Genomic DNA, 24,434 nt, shown 5'->3' with positions numbered 1-24,434 from the left:
AATAAGGCCTAACACTTTAAAAAAGAATCATTGATCGATACAATATGTTTTCCATCTTAAATGTGAAATTTAATGAGAAACTTTTCTGTAGTTAAAATGTCCCTTAGGATTTTTTTGTGTGGGCAGTGTGGGAGGGATCTTTTATGAGAATAGCAGAGATTTATGCCAGGGTGACCCAAATTAAGCCAAACAGTCTTGCAAGCAGTAAAATTAAGCCCCCAGCCCTGTCATTTTCATCACTATTTTGGCCTACAATGCTTATGAAAGCAATCCATTGCATACATACAAACATTAACTATAAAATGTCATTCTTCTCAAATAGTTCACCCACAAAAGGGATTTTATTAACATCCTTCCTCTCACCAAAGGCCTGCAATGGACTTTTCTAACACATGGTTTCTCTGAGTGTTACAAGCCTATTGTGACAATAAACTCCCCTTTTGCTGAACAATTTGGTGTGTTTATGAGCTACTTTATCTACTCATTGGCAACTCAAACTGTAAAGAAAATGTTGATTGATGGGCTGAAGTGTCTGATGACTTTGCCTCTGTCTAACATTATGTTATGAAGTTCTTTTCCAGCAATTCAGAGTCTAAATCCCTTGGAGGAATTTGGGATTTTTTATGGGGCTCAGTGATAATTAAATCTCTCATTCTTGACTCCTTAAAATTGCTCTCTGAGCTAATGTACATTCTCTGGGAATTCAGATGGATTTAGCATCCATTTGTGGTGAGTTGTTTAGCTAATACTTTAACCATCAGAAAGTTTACCACATCCAGTAGTTGTGTTAGAGCAAGATTAAGATATATTAACCCTGCCTGCTTCACCTATCTGAGGCATTTGTATTGTATTTTCTATAATGATGTGTGTGTGTGTATGCGCACATGCGCACACGCACACACGTACGTGCACTGCAACTAGAACTTGAATGTAGGGCCGCATGCTCTCACTTTTTTCACCCAAGTCTGGCACTCTACCACTTGAGCCACAGATCCACTAATGGCTTTTTTTTTTTGTAAAGGTGATGTACAAAGGGTTACAGTTACATAAGTGGGTAATGAGTACATGTCTTGTCAAACATTGTTACCCCTCCCTGATTTCTTCCATTTTCCCTCCCCAACCAAGTTGTAAAGTTTATTACTGGAGCTTGAACCCAGGGCCTGTACATGGTCCTTTGGCTTTTCTGCTCAAGGCTAGCACTCTACCATATGAGCTCCACTTCTGGCTTCTTGGTGGTTAATTGGAGATAAGAGTCTCATGGACTTACTTTACCAAGCTGGCTTTAAACCTCGATCCTCAGATCTCAGCCTCCTAAGTAGCTAAGATGGTAGGTATAAGCCACCAGCACCTGGCCCCAAACACTTTCTTAATAAGCATTTAGTGAGTATTTATTGAATACTTGCTCTAGGCTTAGCACCAAAGTCCAAAGGTGAGTTGGACACAGCCCCAGTCCTGAGTTCCTTCCAGGATGAAAGGCAGTATAGGACATGGATCAGTGAACAACCACTGGGGATGCTCTGGTAAGTCTTGAAGGTCATAAGTGATGACAGAAAAGACTGACTGATCTCATCAGGCAGAGCGTTGGAGGAGATTTCACAGAAGAGGTAGAATTTGGTGACTCAGCATTTCATGAAACAAAGGCCTTTAGAACCCTTTATACTTTTCAACTATAGATGTAGAGAATATCTCTGCAAATATATATGAGAAAAATGGCTGGAAATGTCACTGCAATGGTACAGCACTTGCCTAGCATGTGCATGGCCTTGGGTTCAATCCCCAGAACCTCAAAATAATCATTATCATAAATAATTTTTCTAATGAGAAACTGGGGCCAAAGGCAAGACCACGGTGTTAAAGTTTCAGCCTCACAAGCACAAAGCTCTGCTGGTCAAACCCCAGCATGGCAAATAATATTAACAATCATTTTTTAGTTAAAATTACTTATTACAAAAATAATTTTAAAAAATTAAGTAAATCTTAAAACGAGAAACTGAACCATGTTGATTGCTAGATAGGGAAATTGAGTGGCTGAAGGTGCTAAAGATCAACGTTTTATACCAGGCACAGGTGACTCTCATTTGTAATCCTATCTACTCACTCCACTGAGATCTGAAGATTGTGGCTCAAAGCTAGCCTGTATAGGAAAGTCCATGGGACTTTTTCCAGTTATGTAGCAAAATGCCAGAAGTAGAGCTGTATCTCAAGTGGTAAAGTACTAGCCTTGAGTGAAAAAACTTAAGTAACAACTCCCAGTTCCTGAGTTCAAGCCTCAATACTGTGCGCACGCGCGCGCACACATATACACACACACACAATCAACTTTTCATTGTATACTACTTTAAATTTACACCATGTAATATATGTTACTAACCCTCTTAGGAATAGAGACATTTAAATACCTAGCCCCTTCAACAGTGTGATATAATGACCACCAGCCACTTTTTCCTGAGTGTCCATAATGTGTGTGTGTGCACACGCGCACACGCACACACGTGTGCTCGCGTGTGTGTTGCTTTGTTAGTGATGCTAGGGATCAACTCAGGCTCTTAGGTATACTGGACAAGTACTTGCCACTGAGCCATATCATCAACCCCTTAATGTTACTCCAATCATGGAATAAGGAAGTTTGCTTCAGTTGGGGTATTTCAGACATAGGCTAATGGGAGAGATCTTTAAGCAGAAGACTCTTGCTGTGTCTATCTCTAGACTCACCTGGTCATTAAACTTGTCCAAAGGGAAATTATTCGCCTTGTTTCGGGTCTTCTTACAATTTCTGTTATCCCAGTGACCCGGGAATCACACAGCTTTCAGGAGGAACTTAAGTTTGAGCCTTCAGTCTAAAGTAATCCTCTGCTCTTTTGGGCTGAACAGTTTCCTTATTTCAAACCCCAACTTTAGAGTTACAGTTATATACCCAAGGTAATGAGTACTTCTTGTTGAACATTGTTACCCCCTCCCTCATTTTTCTCCCACTTTCCCTCCCCCCCTCAAGGTTTTTTGTTGTAGAGTTAAGGTGACAATCTTTCAACGGAATCAGTACCATATGGAAAATCCCAAGTTAGCTTTTGAATAAGCTCACAATAAAGAATTCAGAGCAGAGGAGATGCTTAGCAATGCTGTGGTAACCCATACTTTGGTGTTCAACAATCATCCCCAGTTAGAATTGCAACTCTCCTAGTCAGAAGCTACAAAGACCTGTTCAAGTCTTACGCCCTTGTGTGGCCCCATGTGCTCATCCATAAACAACACTAGTAAGGCTGGCATACATGAGGTCCATGTACAGCGTCTGTGGCACATGGATGCTAAATAGTCCCAGAGGAGGGTAAAGCCCAACATCTGTAGTAGCCACACCAAACTTTGTATGGAGAAAGGCTGAGCCCAGAGGCCTAGCTCATGCCTCGGACCTCCAGGGCCTCTCCTCAGACTAATCAGCCACCACCCTCAGGGAAATGATTAATAGACTGCTTGTACAGTCCCTGGTATTATTAGACAGGGAGTGTACAGAGCCATTCTGGAGTAGACCAGTGTTATTTACCCTTGCAGACTGGAAGGGAAGAGGGAGACAAGCACCCACAACTGCATGTTTGCTTTAGTAGCTCAAGGGCATTGAAATTTAGGAGGCTATCCAAAAAAGAAATGAGAACCATGTGTATAATCAGCTCTCTATTTTTTATTTAAATTGATAAAAGGTCAATATTATTTTATCAGATCACAGTTTTTCCAAAAGCATAAAGAAGTAAAATTTTAGAAATAGCCTTGTTAAATACATGTCTAAAATAGCCCAATCAATTTTTTTTTTTACTATTCTTACTTTTTTTTTCTATTTTTTCCTACCCTTTGAAAAAAACCCTGCAAGTGGAGGTGTGGCTCAAGTGGTAGAGTGCCAGCTTTGAGGAGGGAAGAAAGCCAAGTAAGAGCTCAAGGTTCTAAGTGCAAGCCCCAGTACTGACATTAAATAAGTAAATGATCTTTTTTTTTCAATTAAACCACACATATTTCTAATTTGAACTCTTGAACTCTGACATTTGTCACCCACAGTTAATGCAAGTTTACAGAATCACAGCTTTACAGAACTCAGCACACGGCTTTGCAGTTTTTTTTAAATGCAGGTTTTCTTGTGCTTTCACAGATTCAGAGAAATTGTAGCCGTATCAGGCAAAAAAGAAAGAAATATACAGGTGTGTGTGTGTGTGTGTGCGCACGCACTCAAGTGTGCATGTGTACATGTGTGCATATACGGACACATGCACACCCACACCTGCTCCAGTCCTGGGCTTGAATTCAAGGCCTGGACACTGTCTCTTAGATTATTCTTGTCAAGACTGGCCCTCTACCATTCAACAACACCTCCACTACCAGCTTTTTTGCTGGTTAGTTGGAGATCATTATCTCCGATAGTGGCTTTCCTTCATCTGTTGTGCTGAGGTCTCAGCCTTCTGGGTAGCAAGGATTACAGGTGTGAGCCACCAGTGTGCTACAGGGATATTTTTTTCATTCAGAAAGGTTGAGACACTAAACCCAGACGATTAGCAGTGAATCTGGCATTTCTTGAGACTCTGAACAGTAACTTTCCTTTATGTCTGGTACCTCTTGAGTACCAGAAAGGACTTAATCAATTTAGGATTCAGACCACCTTTATTGAATAAAATCTCTATGAGGTCTTCTCCTTCCTTTAAATTTGATTGAAGGAAAATATCCTGTTTGCCTTTTGTAATGGTTCTGAGAGTTAAAAAAAAAGTTTATACTGAACACCATGTCCAGTAAAAATCACACATGACTTGTGTTCAGTATGTGGCTTTCCCCAGCCCAGAGAAGAGACTGTACTCGGGTGCCACACTTCGCAGATAGCATCATTACCTAGGCTGTTTCCAGAGCCTGCCTTGGTTTCTCCCTGTTCCAAATGGCCCTTGATGAGACCAAGTCAATGTGTTAGAATGGCCTTAAGCTGCAACCCAACACAGTTTGGTCTTTCCTCTGAAGCAGTGTAAATTCTCCCTGGGTCTCAAATTTCATAAGGCAGAGTTAAGCAAAAGATCTTTTAAAAAAAAAAAAGTCTACTGGTACAGAATCTGAAATGTAATTGATCTAGAATCAAGAGGCCTTTCTGGGTCCCAGAAACTACCTGTCTAATTGCTATAATAAATAATGTTTCCACACTTGCATTCTGATAAAAATCAAAGTACTGTAAAGGTATTTAGAATCCAGGTGGGTTTTTTGGCTATACACCTCTAATTTTGTTGCTTCTCTTCTCCAGAATTTCTAAAGGAATGGCTTCCTTTTTATAAATAAAATGTTTTAGAGGATACTCTTCTTTTTATCTTGTTGGTATTATTTTTGCAAGAAATGTCTCACTTTTATCCTTACTTCATGTAGTCTTCATGCTGAGACTGTAGACTAAGGTAAAATTTAATTTCAATCATTCTGGAGTTCATTAACTCTCAGGGTTCTTAACAAAACCGACCCGCCCCCCCCCCCCCCCCCCATTGGCAAGACTGTTGTGTTCTTGGTCCTTAGTTCACTGTGGCAACCAGGAGGCCCGTCCTCATCAAAGCCTGCAGGATCCCTGCCAGTCCCACTGCTTCATGCCAGGCTAAGATCTTTTATACGTGCCATCTGCCCCAGAGGCATCAACCTAGACCCACTGCATGCAGGATCTTGTGCTTCTGTTTGCCACAGGTGCGGAATGAAGGAGGCTGGAGAGAGCAGATCCCAGATCCTGCCTGGGGAAATAGATCTCCATCTCCACTCAAGAGCTCTTTCCTGCTCCCAGCAGCCCTCCCAGGTCACCTAGTGGGGTCCATTTGACATAACTGTTCTGTACCCTTCAGTTCCATTAAATATGAGCCTGTGCCTTCTGGTAGCTTGTTGATAAATAACACCCCAAAGAACCCCCAAGGCAAGGCGTTGCAAAGTTTGAAGGAGGGAAAAATAATGCAAACAAACTCACTTGAATATTTTCTGATAGTCTCGCCAAAATATGTAATGATTTTGTTGTATGAATGCCGATTGTCTGGAGAGATCCTTAGTAAGCTGAATGGCAGGTGTCTCTAAGACAGACTGGAAAAGCCGAGTGAAACGCAGCATCTTTGTGTGGTCTAGAGCTCTCTGTGGTTGCCTCAGTCCTTTATATTGGGGTATCCTATTTTGATGATACAGTTCTAGAATTATTAATGTGAAGATCTGTGCATGTTTGTGTGTTGTTGTTTTTGCAGAGCTGAGGACTGAACTCAGTGCCTTGCATTTGCTAAGCCAGTGCACCTCCGCTGAGCTAAAACCCCACCCCTACTTCACATGTTCTTAATTCACCAACCATGACATACTTTCTTCACCAAAGCTTACCTACCATAGATAGTGTCCTAATAACTTACAATGGTAAATTCAGAGGAGTTAATCTTTCCAAGATTACATGATGGCAGGATTTGAACCCACAGCTGTCTTAAACTTGAGTCTGTGACTAGTTCTTTCCTTATGCTGTTTTTATCTTTCAGAGCCTGTTCATTCAACTGGTTATTTCCTTTCATTGCCTAAGTAATGAGGCCTAACAATTCCCTTCACTGGGCAACACATCTATGTCAGTCCTCTGGTGCCAGTGTGCCAAAATTATGTTTGAAAATACACCATAAAAATGTCAATAGGAATGACACAGGACTCACCTCAGGTTCACACACAGCAGCATGTCAAAGGTTAACAGTGAAACCCATGCAGGAGATTTAACATGAAATATTCAGTAAAACCAGTTTGTGTGTGTGTGTGTGTGTGTGTGTGTGTGTGTTAGTATTGGGGCTTGAATTGAGGACCTTACACTCTTCTTTGAGTTTTTAACTCAAGGCTGACACTGTACTATTTGAGCCATATCTCCACCACCTGCATTTTGGTGTTTGACTGGGGATTGGCTTTGGATGCACATCCTCAGATCTCACCTGCTCAGATGCCAGGATTACAGCTGTGATCCAACGAAGCCAGTTCTGAAAGAGTAAAATACTAATCTTAGGAAAGTTACCCCTTAATTACCCTTCTAATATGTCACTGCATGTCTCATTTATCTTTTTTTTTGTGAAAATACAGTACAGAGGGGTTACAATTACATGGGCAAGATAATGAGTACATTTCTTATCAAGCATTATAACCTCCTCCTTTGTTTCCCCTTCCCATCCTCCCCCCCCAACCCAATCCAATCCTCCTCCCCCTCCCACCACCACCAAAGTTGTAAAGTTCGTTTCGACATAACGACTTGTACATCTCATTGTTGCAATGGGTCCAGATAAGTTGATGTTAGGGAAATGAACCCCAAGATAAGTATTCAATTTTTTTTTCTTCCATGCAATTGTTTCTAACACATTTATAAGATTATTTCTTTGTTGCTTTGTATGTCCCTCCCCCACAGTATAACCCCTGCTTTCACTGTATTTGATGTCAGTATAATTTGTGGAGGGGAAGGAAAAAAACAAATCATCTCATTTATCTTTTTATGAGCTGAAATAAACATTGGCTAATACCAAAGTGTGGGTGTCTGCCCATGGCTTGGTTGGTTGCTTATGAAAGCATTTGTGGTTATAGAGAATTCATAGGAGTTATATTGTCATTGTCGCTGTTTTACAGGATGCTATAGTTATCCATGAAGTCTATGAAGAAGGAGCTGCAGCCAGAGATGGAAGGCTATGGGCTGGAGACCAGATATTAGAGGTATGTAGTTTTAAATTTTATTTCATCTAGTAACCACAGTTGCTTTGCCAACCCTGGTCCACAAGGCTAATTCATATGTCTTCCATTTAGCTGCACCTGCACTGATTTCTCTTATTTAACAATCTTCTCTGTGTGTGTGTGTGTGTGTGTGTGCGTGTATACACATGCATGTGCACGCACGAATGCATTGAGCAACTCACTGATATATTATCAACCTCATCTATGAGAACTTTTGTTTTCCCCAATACTGGAACTTGAACTCAGGGCCTTGCATTCTTGCTTAGCTTCTTCACTCAAAGTTGGTGCTCTATACTTCCAGTCCCAAGAGCTTTTTTAATTCAAAGAAAAAGTACAAATTCAAAGAAAAAAGTACAATACTGCAACTGGATCTTTTTTTGGCTTCTCCAGTATACCTTACTGAATTCCCTCCTAAAAACACATGCATACATAGCCAGGCATGATGGTATACACCTGTAATCCAACCACTCAGAAGGCTGAGTCAGGGAGATTTCAAGTTAAAGGCCATTTTGGGCTAAATAATAAGACCTTGTTTTTAGAAAATACAGATACCTATACATAAACATATACACTTGATATCTTACAAGACTTTACTGCATGTTAAGTATTTTCTAAATCCTAACCTTTATGTCAGAGGAAAGTCTGCATCCTGCCACCAGAATTTTGATGTTTATGATGTTGATGAATGTATGGATGAATTTAGTTGGTGTATGTTGATTAACCCCAGAAGTGCGCTGAGTGCTGGTAGCTTAATCCTAGCTACTCAGGAGGCTGAGATCTGAGGATTACAGTTCAAAGCCAGCCTGGTCAAGAAAGTCCATAAGACTCTTATTTCCAATCAACTACCAAAAGAGCTGCAAATGGAGCTTTGGCTCTAGTGGTAGAGAGAGCTTTGAACAAAAAGAAAAGCTCAGGGACAGTGCCTAGGCCCTGAGTTCAAGCCCCAGGACCAAGACAAAACAAAAACAAAACAACACTGGAATACTTACCTGGACTTATAGGTTGCAGAGATTCTCATTTAGCTAAGTCATTACCAAGTGTAGAGACAGGAATGGACACAGGAAGATACAGATGGATGCAGGAGACAGGAAGCTAATCAGTGCTAGACATCTACTAGGAGAAACTAAAGGGCTTTTTCAGTGGTATGAAGCCTTTCAGCAACATTTGCTTCTTCCATTGGATACATTTAATGGAAGAGTTTGATTTTATGGTGGGCATGTACGTTTTGTTTTGTTTTGTTTTTTGCCTTTCAGATTGAATATAGCCCATTTTGGATGATGTCAGAGAATTTTATTCTTCCCCTTGGTTCATTTTGTTCTCCCATGATGAAAACAGAGATTTAATTAGGGGCCGCAAACATAAGCAAAAAGACATTAAAAGGAGAGGCCACACAGGTTGCACATTTGCAGGTCATGTCCTAAGGTTTCTGTGCAGGCCTTTGGTGTGTTTGGTCAGTGGACAGAAGTGCTCCCCAGCACATTCACTGAGGTACAGGGGTGAAGGTTGAGAAATAAGCAAAGCCCCTTTGGGAATGGTGGTATGGTTTGTAGTGGTTAGCAGTTTGGGGGAATGTTTGGATTTTGTTTTATCCTTCCTAGGTTTTCTTATTACTGTTATCATAATTGGTCTCTGAAGATAAATAAGTTAAATATTTTTAAAATAGGATAAATGCAGCCAAGCATCAATGGCTCATTTCTGTAATCCCAGCTACTCAGTAGGCTGAGATCTGAGGATCATGGTTCAAAACCAGCCCAGGCAGAAAAGACCACCAAGACTTCATCTCCAATTAACCAGCAAAATGTCTGGACTGAAGGCATAGCTCAAGTGACAGAGTACCAGCCAAGCAAAAAATAACCTGAATGATGAAAATGCAAGGCCCTGAGTTCAGGCCCCTGGCCTTACCCCCACCGCCACGCTCCCCAAATAGTGCAGATGCAAATATGCCTTGGTTCTTATATAAATTGTTAAGTCCATAAATTATCCTGAATGGTCACTTGAAATCAAAGGGCTTCAATGTATAAAGGCAGATGTCAAAACCTACTAAACTGTATATTTGAAATATATATGGCTTATTTTATGCCAATTATACTGCAGTAAAATAAATAAACAAACTGGGGCTGGGAGCTCAATCCTATAATCCCCTAAGTAGAAGACTGAGATCTAAGGATCACAGTTTGAGGCCAGCTGGGGCAGGAAAGTCCATGAAATTCCTATTCCAATTAATCACCAAAAAGCCAGAAGTGGAGCTATGGCTCAAGTGGTAGAGTACCAGCCTTGTGCAAAAAAGCTAAGTGACAGCAGCCAAGCTCTGAGTTCACATACCAGTATCTGCACACATCTAGTGGAAGGCTCACCCCTCTACCCTGGCTGCTGTCTTCTGTGAGTATGTTCCCAAACAGGTGAACCCTAGGTAAAGGCTAGCATGGGGAGGCTTGCTCATGCTTCATGGAAGGAGCATTAGAAAGCTGAGGTCAGCCGTTTCCTGGTATGCCACAGAATGCCCTTTTCCAGACTGAGTGGATGGTTTGTATTTCTCAAAGATGGCTAGTCCAAGCTCTTCTCTTACACAGGAGAGTGTGTGTCATCTACCGCTTAAGAAACATCTTGCCGGTTCCTTGAGTCATGTGCTTTTAGCTAAGTAAGGTGCTATGGTCACTTCACCTGGATGTGCTCTAGTTCATCAGCCTGTGGCCTGAACTGATGTCAGACTAAGCTCAGCAAACAATGGCTTGTCTGCCTTCCAAGAATCCTCTGCATTCTCCTAGCTCATGGTTTCATCGTGCCTTGTGTTAAAAATGGGAGCAAGCCAGGTCCTGTCCAGAGAGTCAGATAGTGGATCATGTCAAGAATTAAGACTATGGTGAATATACACAATGTCTTCCTTCTCACTGTCGGCTTTCCACCTGATCTTACCACTCCCGCCACCCTTACTGCCTTCTATGTGGGTGTCAATGCAAGCATTGTAGACCTAGTTTTATTCTCTTCTCCTAAAGCAGTGGTTTGCCCACTTCCCCCAAGCCCATCATGGGAGCCCTGCATCCCCCCCTCTTGTTCTGTAACCAGTGTTCTAGAGAACACACGTAGTGTTTCTGTACAGAAGTACTTGAGAGCTACCCTGCCCCGGGTTCTAGCGGCCCCCGCCCCCCGCAATCCCACGTTCCTCAGGATCTGTGCACGCAGTGATGCCCCCCACAGCAAAGGGGCCGTCGGAAATGGACCCGAAACTGCCTGCTTCTGAGCTGACGCCTTCCTGCTGGAGTGTAGCAGAAATACTAGAGTTTAATGACACTGCTTTTAATTAAAAGTTTTTAATTAAGGCCTTTCAGAAGATATTTCAAGGCTTAGAAAATTCACCTTCCTTCCATGGAGAAACCTTTGTGTTTTTAATTGAATAACAGTAGTGGTCTCCTGTGCCACCTATTGGAGCACAAGGGAATAATCAGCTCAGAACGCATTTTCTAGAAACTTGGTTTCCCTCTTTGTTCTCTAGTTTTCCTGCAGAGAGGAGGTAGCCCTGGATGGTGCCATTACCCCAAACCCTTGCTGGCTTGCACCCGTAATCCTCCTAGCTACCCAGGAGGCCCAGATCTGAGGATCACAGTTTGAAGCTAGTCCAGCCAGGAAAGTCTGTGAGACTCTTATCTCCAATTAACTACAAAACAAAAACAAAAGTCAGAAGTGGAATTGTGACTAAAGTAGTAGAACACTAGCCTTGATCATAAAAGCTCAAGAACAGAGCATAAGCCCTGAGTTCAAGCCCCAGGACTGGCACCAAAAACAAAAGTAAAGTACATTATGAGGTTTCATGTTCTGGGCCTAAGAATGTAAAGAGTATCTGGGTTCAAAGCCTGGTCCCTCCATCTGCTGCCTGTGACCCTGGCCATTTCCTTAGCCTCCATGTGACTTAGTCTCCCCATCTATCAATAGTAATGATAGCAGTGTCTACTTCAGGGATTTTGTCTAAAGATTAAATGAGTAAATATCCATAAATGACAAATCAATAGTAACAAAAGCAGTGTGATACTGGCAGAAAAACATACATGTAGATCAATGGAATAGAGACCACAGAAATAACCCACACGGCCACAGCTCCGTCAACAAAAGGGCCTAAAACTTACACTGGAGAAAAGAAAGCCTCTTCAAGAAGGAGTGCTGGAGCCAGGTGCTGGCGGCTCCCTCCTGGAATCCTAGCTCAGGCGGCTACGTCTGAGGATCCAGGGCAGGAAAAGTCTGGGAAACTTTCATCTGCAGTTAACCACCAAGAAACCAGAAGTGGAACTATGGCTCTAGTAGTAGAGAACCAGCCTTGAGTGAAAAAGCTAAGGGACAGTGCTTAGACCTTAAGTTCAAGGCCTAGTACCACCACGTAAACAAAGGGGGAAAAAGGAAGAAAAGAAATTGTGTTAGGAATTAGAGATCTACATGTAAGAAGACAAACTCCTACACTGTATAAAATCAATTCATAATGGACCAAAAATCTTAGTTTAAAATCTGAATGTGTGAAACTACTAGAGGAAACACTCCAAACATTTCTTGTAAGTAGGAAATTATTTTCTGAATAGGACTCCAAGAACTCAGGAATTGACAAATGGGATTGCATCAAATTAAAAAGCTTCTTCACACCAAAGGAAATGATTACTTGGGCAAAGAGCCTATAGAATGGGAGAGAGTCTTTGCAGCTGTTCATCCAAAAGAGGATTAATATTTAGAATATATAAAGAACTCAAAAAATAAGACAAAGAACAAGTAATCCAATAAATAAGTGGGCAAGTGAACAGATAGGCAGATAGAAAAAGTCCAAATGGCCAAGAAAGCCATTTGGAAATACAGATCAAAACTACATTGAGATTCTGTTTCACCTCAATCAGAATGACAGTTGTCATAGTTTTTTTTTTAAAGCTAGCCAAGATGAGGAGGAGCTGCCACCATTAGTGATCATGGAAATTAATGCAGCCACTCTAGAAATCTGTATGATGGGTATTCAGAATACTAAAAGTAAAACCATATGATCCTACTACACCAGTCCTGGATACTACAGCAGAACCCAAAGGATACACTAGAGATACCTGTACAGATATGTTTAATGCAGCACTGTTCACAATGGCCAAGTTTTGGAATCAACCAAGGCTCATCAGCATGCGGCTCATATAGAGAAACTGTGATGTACACACAATGGAGTTCTATTTAGCACGAAGAAGAATGACACCATCGGGGTAGGTTGCCGGCCTGTTGTAGGAAAATGGATGGAATTGAGATTGTTGTGTTAGTGAACTATGCCAGACTCAGAGATCAGGTATACATTATTTATATGTACATATGAAAATGTCACAATAACACCTATTATTTTGTACAATTAGTATTTTCTTCTTTTTTCTTTGGTCGGTCATGGGGTCTGAACTCTGGGTCTGGGCACTGTCCCTCAGCTCTTAGCTCAAGGCTAGCACTCTACCACTTGAACCACAGCGCCACTTCCGGCTTTTTTCTTTTTGCTTATGTGGTGCTGAGGAATCAAACTCATGCATGCAAGGCAAGCACTCTACCACTGAGACACCTTCCCAGCGCCAATTAGTATTTTCTAATAAAAAAAGCTTTTTTTGTTCTTTTTAATGTAAAGGTGATATACAGAGAGGGGTTAGAGTTACATAAGTCATGTAATGAGTACCTTTAAATTTTCTTTAAAAAAATACAAAGGGTTTCACAGAGGTACTTCAGAAATATTTAAGTAAAAGATAAAAGTCAGGTGTAGTGGCTCATGCCTGTAATCCCGCTTATATGAGAGATGGAGATCAGGAGGATCATGATTCAGGGTGGCCTGGGGTATAAAGATGAGACCTTACCTCAAAAATAATCAAAGTAAAAAAGGATAAGTTTGTGAGATCAAGCCCCAAGACTGACATATACATACGTGCGCACGTGTGCCTGTATGTGTGTGTGTGCATGTGCGCACGCACACATGCGTACACACACACACACACACACACACATAAAGAGGACAAGAGGTGTAGCTCAGGGATAGAGTGCCTGCCTGCTTAGGAAATACAAGTCCCTGAGTTCAGACTCCATTACAGCCAATAAATAAACAAGTAGGTTTGCTATGATCTCCATGTAACTGAGGCTCAGGAGTGTTGCAGGGCAGTCCTGTGGCAGTTCTTAGTGCTTTTGCTATATCTATTGTGGGAGATCCTTGCTATGCTTATTACTTAGATCCAGATTCAAGGGGGAGAGCACCATCTTTGACATTTCCATTCTGAAGTGGTTGTGATGTGAGCTTTAAGAGTGAGGATGTCAGCCAGGACTAGGGGCTCACACCTGTAATCCTAACTACTCGGGATGCTGAGACCTAGACAATCATTGCTGAGGATCTGGATGATAAAAGTGTGTCAAGACTTAATATTCAATTAACCAGAAAAATACCAGACTGGAGGTGTGGCTCAAGTGCTAGAGCAACCAAGCAAGCAATCAAAAAAACCAAACAAGCCCAAGTTATGAGTTCAAACTCCAGTATGGAGGTGGGGGGGGGGTGGAATCTAATAAGCAAAGTGGTTTTAAATATATTGATGGACATCATCTTTTGTTTCCCTTTAACCTCAATTAAATAAATTAGTTTTCTCCCTCTTTCTCTCCTTCACGGACTCTATGGAAAGTCCACAGCTGTGTCGATTGCTCTAACCCACAGTCCACATTTACATGAGCTTGGGATATGTAGGGGCCTTCTCCTTACTATTTGAAGCCACTCATACAACTGTGTGCTTGGGGCATGATGGGAAATGTCAAGAGGATTCTCCCTGGTTGGATCAAAGCAGCCACCCCCGGTGGGTATCCCTGTTACAGGTGAATGGGGTTGACCTGCGGTGCTCCAGCCACGAGGAGGCCATCACTGCCCTGAGACAGACTCCGCAGAAGGTGCAGCTGGTGGTTTTCAGGGATGAGGCCCACTACCGGGACGAGGAGAACTTGGATATCTTCCATGTGGATCTGCAGAAGAAGACTGGCCGAGGACTAGGCCTGAGCATCGTTGGGAAACGGTAAGGCATGCTTCAACTCAGGATCCGCTTTCTCTATGGTGAACTCATGCACACTAGAGCTAAAGATAAAGCCTGTTGAACACTAATGCTGGGATTTCTACAACTAAGATGTGTGACAGATGATTCTATTTCTGAACCATACTTTTATAATACTCATCAAATCAAGATAGCATGGGATCACCATGCACAACTGTAATCCTAGCTATTTGGCTGGGTGCTCGGGGTAAGGGGGCCTTTTCTAGCAGCAGAATCATTTTGAGTGTGTGAGTTTGAGACCAGCCTGGGCTACATCATGAGCCCTGTCTCAAAAAAATTAAGACATAATCACAAGTTCTGTCAACCCAGAATATTATGTTTCCTTCTGAAGTACAAACAGCTAGCAAGATTTTGCTCCATTTGAAATATCTAGATCTAAGGCTGGCAGAGGCTAATGAAGATAATCATATCCAAGAAAGAACTAATATCAAGGCACCATTAATCCCAGCTACTCAGGAGGCTAAGATCTGAGGATCACCATTCAAAGCCAGTCCCAGCAAGAAAAATCTGTAAGACATTATTTACAATCAGCCACAAAAGCCAGAAATGGAGCTGTGGCTCAAGTAGTAGAGCACTAGCCTTAAGCAAAAGAGCTCAGGCACAGTGCCCAGGCTTGAGGTCAATCCCAGTACCAGCACAAAAGAAAAAAGAAAGAAAAAAAGAGAGGGGGGGAGAGAAGGAAGGAAGGAAGGAAAGGGAAGAAGGAAGGAAGGAAAGGAAGGAAGGGAAAAAAGGTGGAGTAAAGGAATGTGGTTTAGTTTATGTACTATGTGTGGTGGACTATGCTCATGTAGAAACAGAAAATCAGGTAGCAGGTGGCCTCAAGGGGCTGAGGACATGAGAACTGAGGTAAGAAGGCAGCTTTCAAAGTGTGCAGTTTTATCCCCTTGAAATTCATGAAAGGCATTCAATTAAGACTTAAAAAATAATCAAGGCAAGAAAGAATGGAGAGGTAAATTTCATAGGGCCTTTGGTAAGTTTCAGGATTTCATGCAGAGAGTGAGTGATCTCAGGTTTTAATTTAGAAAAACTTGGCTGTGCCAATCCCTGACTGCTTTATGGTTTTCTCAGGACCGGAAGTGGAGTGTTTATTTCTGACATTGTGAAAGGCGGGGCTGCAGACCTGGATGGGAGGCTGATTCGGGGAGATCAGATCCTGTCGGTGAATGGGGAGAACATGAGAAATGCCTCACAGGAGACGGTGGCCACTGTCCTCAAGGTGAGACCCCACAGCTGCTCCCACCCCAAACCCACACAGCACTACCCAAACCCACCTGGATTGTCAAATGTGGTGCATACAGGCCTCTCTCTAGTCTTGAAATCCAATCTTTGATAATTTCAAATGACCAGAAATTGCTTTAAAAGAAGGCTCCATTATCTTGAAAAAATGTAAAGAACCAGCTTTGAGCTTTCCAAGCTAGGTTTTCATGCTTGTGAGAATCCCATCTCTCCACAATTGTCTTCTAAATGCACCATGCACCTCGTACAGTGGCCAAAGTGGAGCCTGGAGCTCTCCCTCCTGCTGTAGACCCTGTCAGGAGCCATGTGGTGGGAGATTCCTCCAATCCAGTCTCCCCTTTCTTGTAAGGCAAGCATTAAGGATTATCTGGACCAAGTTCTCCATTTTGCAAATGGAAATTGAAAAGCAGTATGATCCACCGGAAGTCCCAAAGCTGTGCTAGAACTTTCAGTGCCTGACAGTGGCATTCAGTGACCTTGGAAAGATGCTGAGGATCGAGAGTGCCTTCCAAGGGGTCTGCCACGTGGACCCATAGATAAGTGTGGAGCTTGTGCAAAGACAGGGGAATTGCATTGGGAATTTCTGATTTCTTAGCCAGCACTCATGGCTCACACCTGTAATCCTAGTTACTCAGGAGGCTGAGATCTGAGGTTTACAGTTTGAAGCCAGATCAGGCAGAAAAGTTCCATGAGACTCTTATCTCTAATTTACCAGCAAAAAGCCAGAAATGAAGCTGTGGCTCAAGTGGGAGTGTTAGCCTTCAGCAAAATTGCCAGCTAAAAGCAAGAGTCCCAGAATTCAAGTACCAGCACTGCACACAAAAAACTTTGATTTCTTGCTATAGTCAGCTATCACCACTAAACAGAGGACCTGTATTTGTAAATTATCTCTGTGTTTGACTTCTGTCTTCAGCTTTTTTCTTACTTTCTTAATCATATCACTCTTTGTAAATGGTTTCATCAAAAGCGAAGAAGAAGAGGAGCAAGGTGATGTTAGACATTTTTTTTTTTAAGTCCTGAGATACATACTGTTGTGCTTCTACATTTGTGGGGCATGGGGTTTTTTGTTTTGTTTTGTTTTGTTTTGCCAGTCCTGGGGCTTGAACTCAGGGCCTGGGTGCTGTCCCTGAGCTTTTCTTTTTTTGCTCACGGCTAGCACGCTACCACTTGAGCCACTTACAGCTTCTTTGGTAATTTATTGGCGATAAGGGTTTCGCAAACTTTTCTGCCTGGGCTGGCTTAGAATCATGATCCTCAGATCTCAGCCTCCTGAATAGGATTACAGGTGTGAGCCATGGGCACCCAACAAGTTTGTGTTATTGTGTTTGATGTTTGGATGACGGAAACCACCATGGCATCCTGCAGAGACAAGGAGAGGTTCTTCCTTGGTATCTTAGAGCCTGCCTATAAGTGCATTTCCTCTCTGTTCTCTTTTCTTTTCTTTTTCTTTGTGCCAGTACTGAGGTTTGAACTCAGGACCCACAAGGTTGCACTCTACCACTTGAATCACAGCTCCACTTCTGGCTTTTGCTGGGTATTTGAATATAAGAGCCTCACAGACTTTCCTGCCTAAGCTGGCTTCAAACTTGGATCCTCAGATCCTCGCCTCCTGAGTAGCTAGGATTACAGGCGTGAGCCACCAGTGCCCAGCTCACCTCTGTTCTTTTTGTCTTCCCAAGTGTGCCCAGGGGCTTGTGCAGCTGGAGATCGGGAGACTCCGAGCAGGTTCCTGGACCTCCTCAAGGAAGACATCGCAAAACAGTCAGGTGTTCATGGTTTCTCAGCTTTGCTCAATCACTCCCTCTGGGGGAGAAAGCACCTCATTTTACAAATGAAATTATGTCTTAATATGCAGCGTATTCACCCAACTGCAGTGTGTTTTCATGTGTTTGAAATTATAGTGAAGGGTGGAATGGAAATTCATTAATCCCTAGATTTTTCTAGGGCCACTTTTTTCCCCCTAGGGCCACTTTTCTCTCCTGCTATTTGTTCTGTATTGCCTATGCACATATGTACACAGCTGTGTTTGCTTTAAACAAAAAAGAAAGAAAGAAAAAGGGGACAACATCTGGTGGCAATTTGACCCTCATTAGCACGACATTGTTCTATTCATTCGATTAAATATTGCTGTAAAGTTAACTTGTGAATAGCCATTCACACGTGCTGAAGGCCCTAGTGATGCATGCCTAGCAGAAGGAAGTGGGTGGCTTTCTCCTATGGGAGAGAGGTCATGGGGGGGGGTGACATTCTGTGGAGTAGCAAACCTGTTATGTTTCTTTGCAAGGCTGGTGATGTAAGTGCTATTTTTCACTGTATTTCTTTCCATTATAATGGCTGACACAAACAAAATGGTAGACTATGTGTTTAACCCATGTGGCAAATATAGAAACTTGTGTGGGATGCCCAGGCCTTCTTGGTAGGTTATGGCAGGCCATTGTTTTGAGGTTAAAAAAATGTGACTTGAGACAAGGACGTACATTCTTCCCTAAGATCATGGGAGGAGTGCAGTCTGCTAAGGTCTTGATTTGAATCCAGAAAGACCCATGATAGACTTTGTGTGTGTGTGTGTGTGTGTGTGCACGCGCGCGTGCATGCATGCGTGCGCATGCACGTGTGCGTGTGCATGCACATGCATACTCCCTGGGAATTGAACTCAGGGCCCAGACCCTGTCCCTGAGCTCTTCACTAGTGGCCAGCATCCTATGACTTGAGCCACAGCTGCACTTCTAGCTATTTGGTGATTAATTGGAGATCAGACTCTCATGGATTTTCCTGTCTGGGTCGGCTTCAGACTATTATCCTCATAGCTCCTTGACAGACTTTTGACCTATAATTGTGACACTATAAATATATGCTTATTTTAAGCCATTGAGTATATGGTAACTTATTACAGCTTCAATAGGTGCTGGTGACTCATGCCTGTAATCGTATGAAGCTGAGATCTGAGGATTGCAGTTTAATCCAAGCCAGCCTGGTCAGGAAAGTCTATGAGACTCTTTATCTGCAGTTAATCAGCAAAACGCCAGAAGTAGAGCTGTGGGCTACAGAAGTAGTGACAGACAGGCTTGAGTGAAAAATCCAGGCAAGAGAACAAGGTCCTGAGTTCAAGCTCTAGTACTGGAGCAAACACACACACACATACCAGCTCAAACAGGGTTCTATTGAACTCTAGTCTCAAAGTATATATTATAGAGAAAGCAAAGGAAAGGTGTGCAGGTGAGACTTGGGTGGAACGGAAGGGAATGAGTTGGTCATTTCATTTTTCTTTCTTGACCTCTGCGGTTCCTGTTAGATTATGGTGGCTCCCACAACTGCCACGAACATAAGTACAAATTTGTCTGCAAGCAAGTGAGCACTGGGTCTTTGTTTCAGGGGCATCCACACAGCACTTGTCGGCCTTCCTTGGCTCCTGTCATCGCTGGCCTGCAAAGCCTGGTGGGCACTAAAAGAACTTCAGATCCCTCCCAGAAAACTCCAGGTATCACACCAAAAAGACTCAGAAAAACCATCTTCTTACCCAGATTTAATATTCCTGCTTTCAAAAATCAGTCTTGTCCTCTTCAATTAAACTGTTTTAAAGCCAGACATAGTGGCACATGCTTGAAATTCCAGCTAATCTGGAGGCTGGCTCATGAGGATTGCAATCTGGAGGTCAACCTGGGCAACCTAACAAGACACTTGTCTCAAAAATAAAAGTAAAAAAGGACTAGAGGCCAAGCACTGGTGACTCATGCCCATAGTCCTTATGACTCAGGAGGCTGAGATCTAGAGAATCATGGTTTGAACCTAGCCTAGACAGAAAAGACTGCAAGTCTCAACCTCCAAAATTACTATAAAAAAATCTGACTAGAAGCATGGCTTAAGTGGTAGAACACCAGCTGAGCAGTATGAGACCTTGAATTCTAACCCCATTGCTAGGGGGGAGCTGGGATATAGTTCTATAGTTCAGTGGTAGAGTGGAGTGCTTACATAGCTACACAAGACCTTGGATTCAATCCTCTAAGTCTTTTTTTTGTCTGTCATGGGGCTTGATTGACCTCTGGGCCTGGGCACTGCCCCTCAGCTCTTCAGCTCAAGGTTAGTGCTCTACCACTTGAGCCACAGCACCACTAACAGTTTTCTGGTGGTTAATTGGAGATAAGAGTCTCTTGGATGGAGATGGGTGACAATGTTGTCAGATACTTTGTACTCATATACTGTTTTGTAGAATGGGAACTTCTTTGCACAACTACTTAAAGATAATTTTTTTTTAAAAAAGAGTCTCTTGGATGGACTTTCCTGCCCTGGCTGGCTTTGAACCTCGATCCTTAGATCTCAGCCTCCTGAGTAGCTAGGATTACAGGCATGAGCCATCCACTCCTGGCACTCCCCTAAGTCCTTTGAAATGTGCCTTTAAGAATATATAGAATGGGAGCTGGGAAGGTGGCTCAGTGGTAGAGCACTTGCCTTGCATGCCAGAGGCCCTGGGTTCGATTCCTCAGCACCACATAAGCAAAAAGAAAAAAGCCAGAAGTGGCGCTGTGGCTCAAGTGGTAGAGCGCTAGCCTTGAGCTGAAGAGCTGGGGGACAGCGCCCAAGCCCAGAGTTCAGGCCCCACATCCGGACCCAAAAAAGAAAAAAAAAAGAGAATATATAGATCACCTCTGTACATCACCCTGACAATAAAAAAAAAAAGAATAAGAATATACAGATCACCATTGTGAAGATTAAAAGGTGTTTGTGAAATAAAAAAATTAAAAAACAAAAATATTTGCAAATGACATGTCTCAGAAGGGGTTAATCTGATAGAAATAGATATAGATGATATATAGATACATGAAACTCTACCAAAAAAAAAAAGGAATATACAAATCATCAAGTGCCATTGACTCATGCCTGTAATCCTAGCTGTCGGAGAGGCTTAAATCTGAGGATCACACTTCACAGCCAGCCCCAGCAAAAAAATTCCATGAGACTCTTATCGCCAATAAACTACCTCCCCAAAACAAGCCAAAAGTGGAGCTGTGGTTCAAGTGGTAAGAGTGCTAGCCTTGAGCAAAAAAGCATAGGGACTGGCGCGCATTCACAAATAAAGAATACACAGATAAAAGGATCAACAGAGAAGCAGAAAAATGGAGTGTGTCAGACAGGGCAGCAAGTTCCAGTGAGAACATTACTAAATGACAGGTGACTGGAGAGAAGTCAGGGGACACGGCAGAGACAGGGACTTAAGTCTTTCATTGGGTGAAGGGTTATCTTTGATTAGAACAGAAAAGTGCACAGTGAAACTCAAATGGCTCATCCTCCGAGCATTGAATCACTGCCTCAGGCAGCTCCTGCTACTGTCAGTCATCAGCTTCTGTCAGACCAAACAATCATGGCCTGTCTATCTCAATAGCAGAGCACTCCTGTGAAACAGAGGCATGGCCCTGAAGACTTGACTGCTGGGCTGACCTTGAAAAGGAATATAAGCCCTAGCGTGTCATGGTTTGAAGCCCATTTGCTTTTTTTCTCTTCTCCTGAAAGGCCTAAAAGTGATAACACACTCATAGGATGCTATGATACCCTAAATATATTAGCTCTGAATTTGAAAACAAATTAATGGCTTTACTTTGTTTTATAGGCACAAATATGGGCCCAAGGACTGTTGAGATAATCAGAGTAAGTTATTTTGCTATTTTTATTATGGCTTGTATTAGATTTGCGCAAAATGTGCATTGTTCCTCATACAACAAATGATCGGATTGTTAGTGGGTTCTTCCAAGCAACTAATTAAATATATAACAGAAATAGACTTAGAAAAATAGAGTAAAAGCCTGCCACTGGTGGCTCACACCTAGCTACTCAGGAGGCTGAGATCTAAGGATCATGGTTCAAAGCCAGCCCGTGAAACTCTTAACTCCAATTAACCACCAGAAAACCAGAAGTGGTGCTGTGGCTCAAGTGGTAGAGTACTAACCTTGAGCTGAAGAGCTCAGGGACAGTGCCCAGCCCTTGAATTCAAGCCTTATGACCAGCCAAAAAGAAAAATAGTGTAAAACACATAGATGACCACTGATTTGTGTGTGTGTGTGTGTGTGTGTGTGTGTGTGTTCACATCTTACAAAATAGCCAGACACTGGTAGCTCACACTAAGCCTAACTACTCAGGAGGTTGAAATCTGGAGGATCTTGGTTCAAGGCCAGTCCAGGTAGAAAAGTTTGCCAGACTCTACTCTTACCTCCAAAATAACTAGTAAAAAGCCAGCCTGGAGGCATGGTTCAGCTGGCAGAGTGCTAGCCGAGGAAGCATGAGGCCCTGCATTCAAACTCCAATACTAACCAAAAGAAAATGTTAAAAATGTATAAGACAAAAAAATGATGCCAGGCACCAATGGCTCATACCTGCAGTCACCTAATTACTTAGGAGTTTGATATCTGAGCATCAATCGTTTGAAGCTAGCCTGGGTAGGAAAATCCATGAGAGTGATCTTCACTTATCACCAAAATGCCAGAAATAGAACTGTAGCTCAAGTGTTAGAATGTTAGCCTTGAGCAAAAATGTTCAGAGATAGCACCCAGGCCCTGAGTTCAAGTCCCAATATCCGCACAAAAAATAAACGATAGATTGGACATAATCTTGTACCTCATTCTCTTTACTTGGCAGCCTGAACTTTTCACCACATCAATAAGTGGTTTGTTTTGTTTTGTTTTTGAGACTGTAGCATGATTTTTACTGGTTCCAGAATATTCTGTATGTGAATGGGGCTATGATTTTCTTAATCAGCTTCCTCTTCTTGAAGAATTTCTCAATTTCTATATTATATAACAAAACACCCTTATAGCTACAATTGCCCATATCATGGATAATCTCTCAGGATTAATTCCTTGAAATTCAACTGTGAGATCAAGCACCATGCTTGGGAATGAGGGTGGAGCTGAGAGGCCCAGCACTTGCCAAGCATACGTGAGGCCCCGGGCTCTGTCTCAGGACTTAAAAAAAGAAAAAGAAAACATGCTTATTATGAAAAGCTTTTGTACATGTTGCTAAATTGCCCTTTTGAAAAGATTGTGAAATAACATTCTAGTTCATGAATCTGTCACACCCTGATTTTCACCCTGTGTGAGTGGCATTCACCATATTAGAAAGTAGTTTTCGCTGGGTACCAGTGGCTCACACATGTAATTCTAGCTACTCAGGAGGCTGAGATCTGAGGATCCAGGTTCAAAGCCAGCCCGGTCAGGAAAAGTCCATGAGACTCTTATCTCCAATAAGCCACCAGAAAACCAGAAGTGGTGCTGTGGCTCAAGTGGTAGAGCACTAGCCTTGAGCTGAAGAGCTGAGGGATAGCACCCACGCCCAGAGTTCAAGCCCCACGACCACGACCAACAACAAAAAGTAGTTTTCTATTCGGATCACTTTGACTGTCAGTTGGGGGTTCAAAAAGTGATAAAAGCTTTATGACCCTGTTATAATCCTAGCCATCTCTGGATTCAGCCAGCTTTGTTTAAAGCTGCTTATATTTATTTCCTTGGTTGCATTCATTTGCTGGGGCTATCCTGACAAAATACCACAGGCCATGTGTCTTCAGCAACAGAAGTTTATTTTCTCATTGTTCTGGAGGGTTAAAGTCCCAGGCTAAGGGCCTAGCAGCTTTCATTTTTCCTGAGTGTGCTCTCTTCCCCTCTCCTGGCTTATAGACAGCCATCTTTTCACAGTAGCCTCACGTGGCCTTTTCTGTGTGTATTTCATTGTTCTAGAATCTTTCCTTGGGCCAGTCCTCCTTTTCGTTTAAAATCTGGTTTAGTCAGAGTAGTTAGGGCTTCAGCTTCAACCCTGAGCTCCAAATGGGACCAAACTTGGGTTTCAACACAGGAATTGTAAGGAGACATAATTTAGTTCTTCAGATTTTTTTAAAAATAATACTTGATAATGTCTCTAGTTATTTCAGACTATTCCTTTCATGGGCTTTAATAACACACCAGTTCATACCAACCCTGTTCTCCTGTATGTGGTCTCAGCAGAGGTTTTCTAGGTACTAAGACACATTTTTACCATTTTGCACACAATGACCATGTTTTCAAAAAGTGCAAATGAAGCCAGGTACCAGTAGCTCACACCTGGGGCTGGGGTCTGAGGATTACAGTTCAAAGCCAGCCCTAGTGGAAAAGAGTCCATGAGATGCTTATTTCCAATTAGCCAGCAAAAAGCCAGAAGTGAAGGTATGGTTCAAGTGGTAGAGCAGCCCTGAGTGAAAAAGCCAAACAAGAGCAGAAAGCTCTGAGTTCAATCCCCAATACCAATACAAAGAAAAGAAAAACTACCCTGGGCAATGTATCGTCCACTGTCATTTCCCCAGCTTGTCAGGCAATTGGTATCTGTATGTTGATAGGACTTCTCCATCATTGCCATCATGGAGACATGTTCCATGTGCGTATGCCAGCCGGCCAGACCGGGACTTGTTTGTTATTTTAG

At 42.4% G+C, this 24,434-nt stretch overlaps 1 protein-coding gene across 1 annotated transcript in view; it reads left to right on the top strand.

Annotated features, from left to right (window-relative positions):
• Positions 1-24,434, top strand: part of Inadl (InaD-like (Drosophila)) — a 291,743-nt gene that overhangs the window by 235,587 nt on the left and 31,722 nt on the right. The window contains exons 33-38 of the mRNA XM_013022201.1: positions 7,600-7,683; positions 14,533-14,726; positions 15,834-15,981; positions 17,681-17,767; positions 19,374-19,479; positions 21,604-21,641. Coding sequence (XP_012877655.1) covers positions 7,600-7,683; positions 14,533-14,726; positions 15,834-15,981; positions 17,681-17,767; positions 19,374-19,479; positions 21,604-21,641 — 657 coding nt within the window. The remainder of the gene's footprint in view (positions 1-7,599; positions 7,684-14,532; positions 14,727-15,833; positions 15,982-17,680; positions 17,768-19,373; positions 19,480-21,603; positions 21,642-24,434) is intronic.

This window comes from Dipodomys ordii, unplaced genomic scaffold (assembly GCF_000151885.1).
Source record: "Dipodomys ordii isolate 6190 unplaced genomic scaffold, Dord_2.0 Scaffold61, whole genome shotgun sequence".
Taxonomy (NCBI): Eukaryota; Metazoa; Chordata; class Mammalia; order Rodentia; family Heteromyidae; genus Dipodomys; species Dipodomys ordii.
This window is presented reverse-complemented; position numbering and strand designations above follow the sequence as displayed.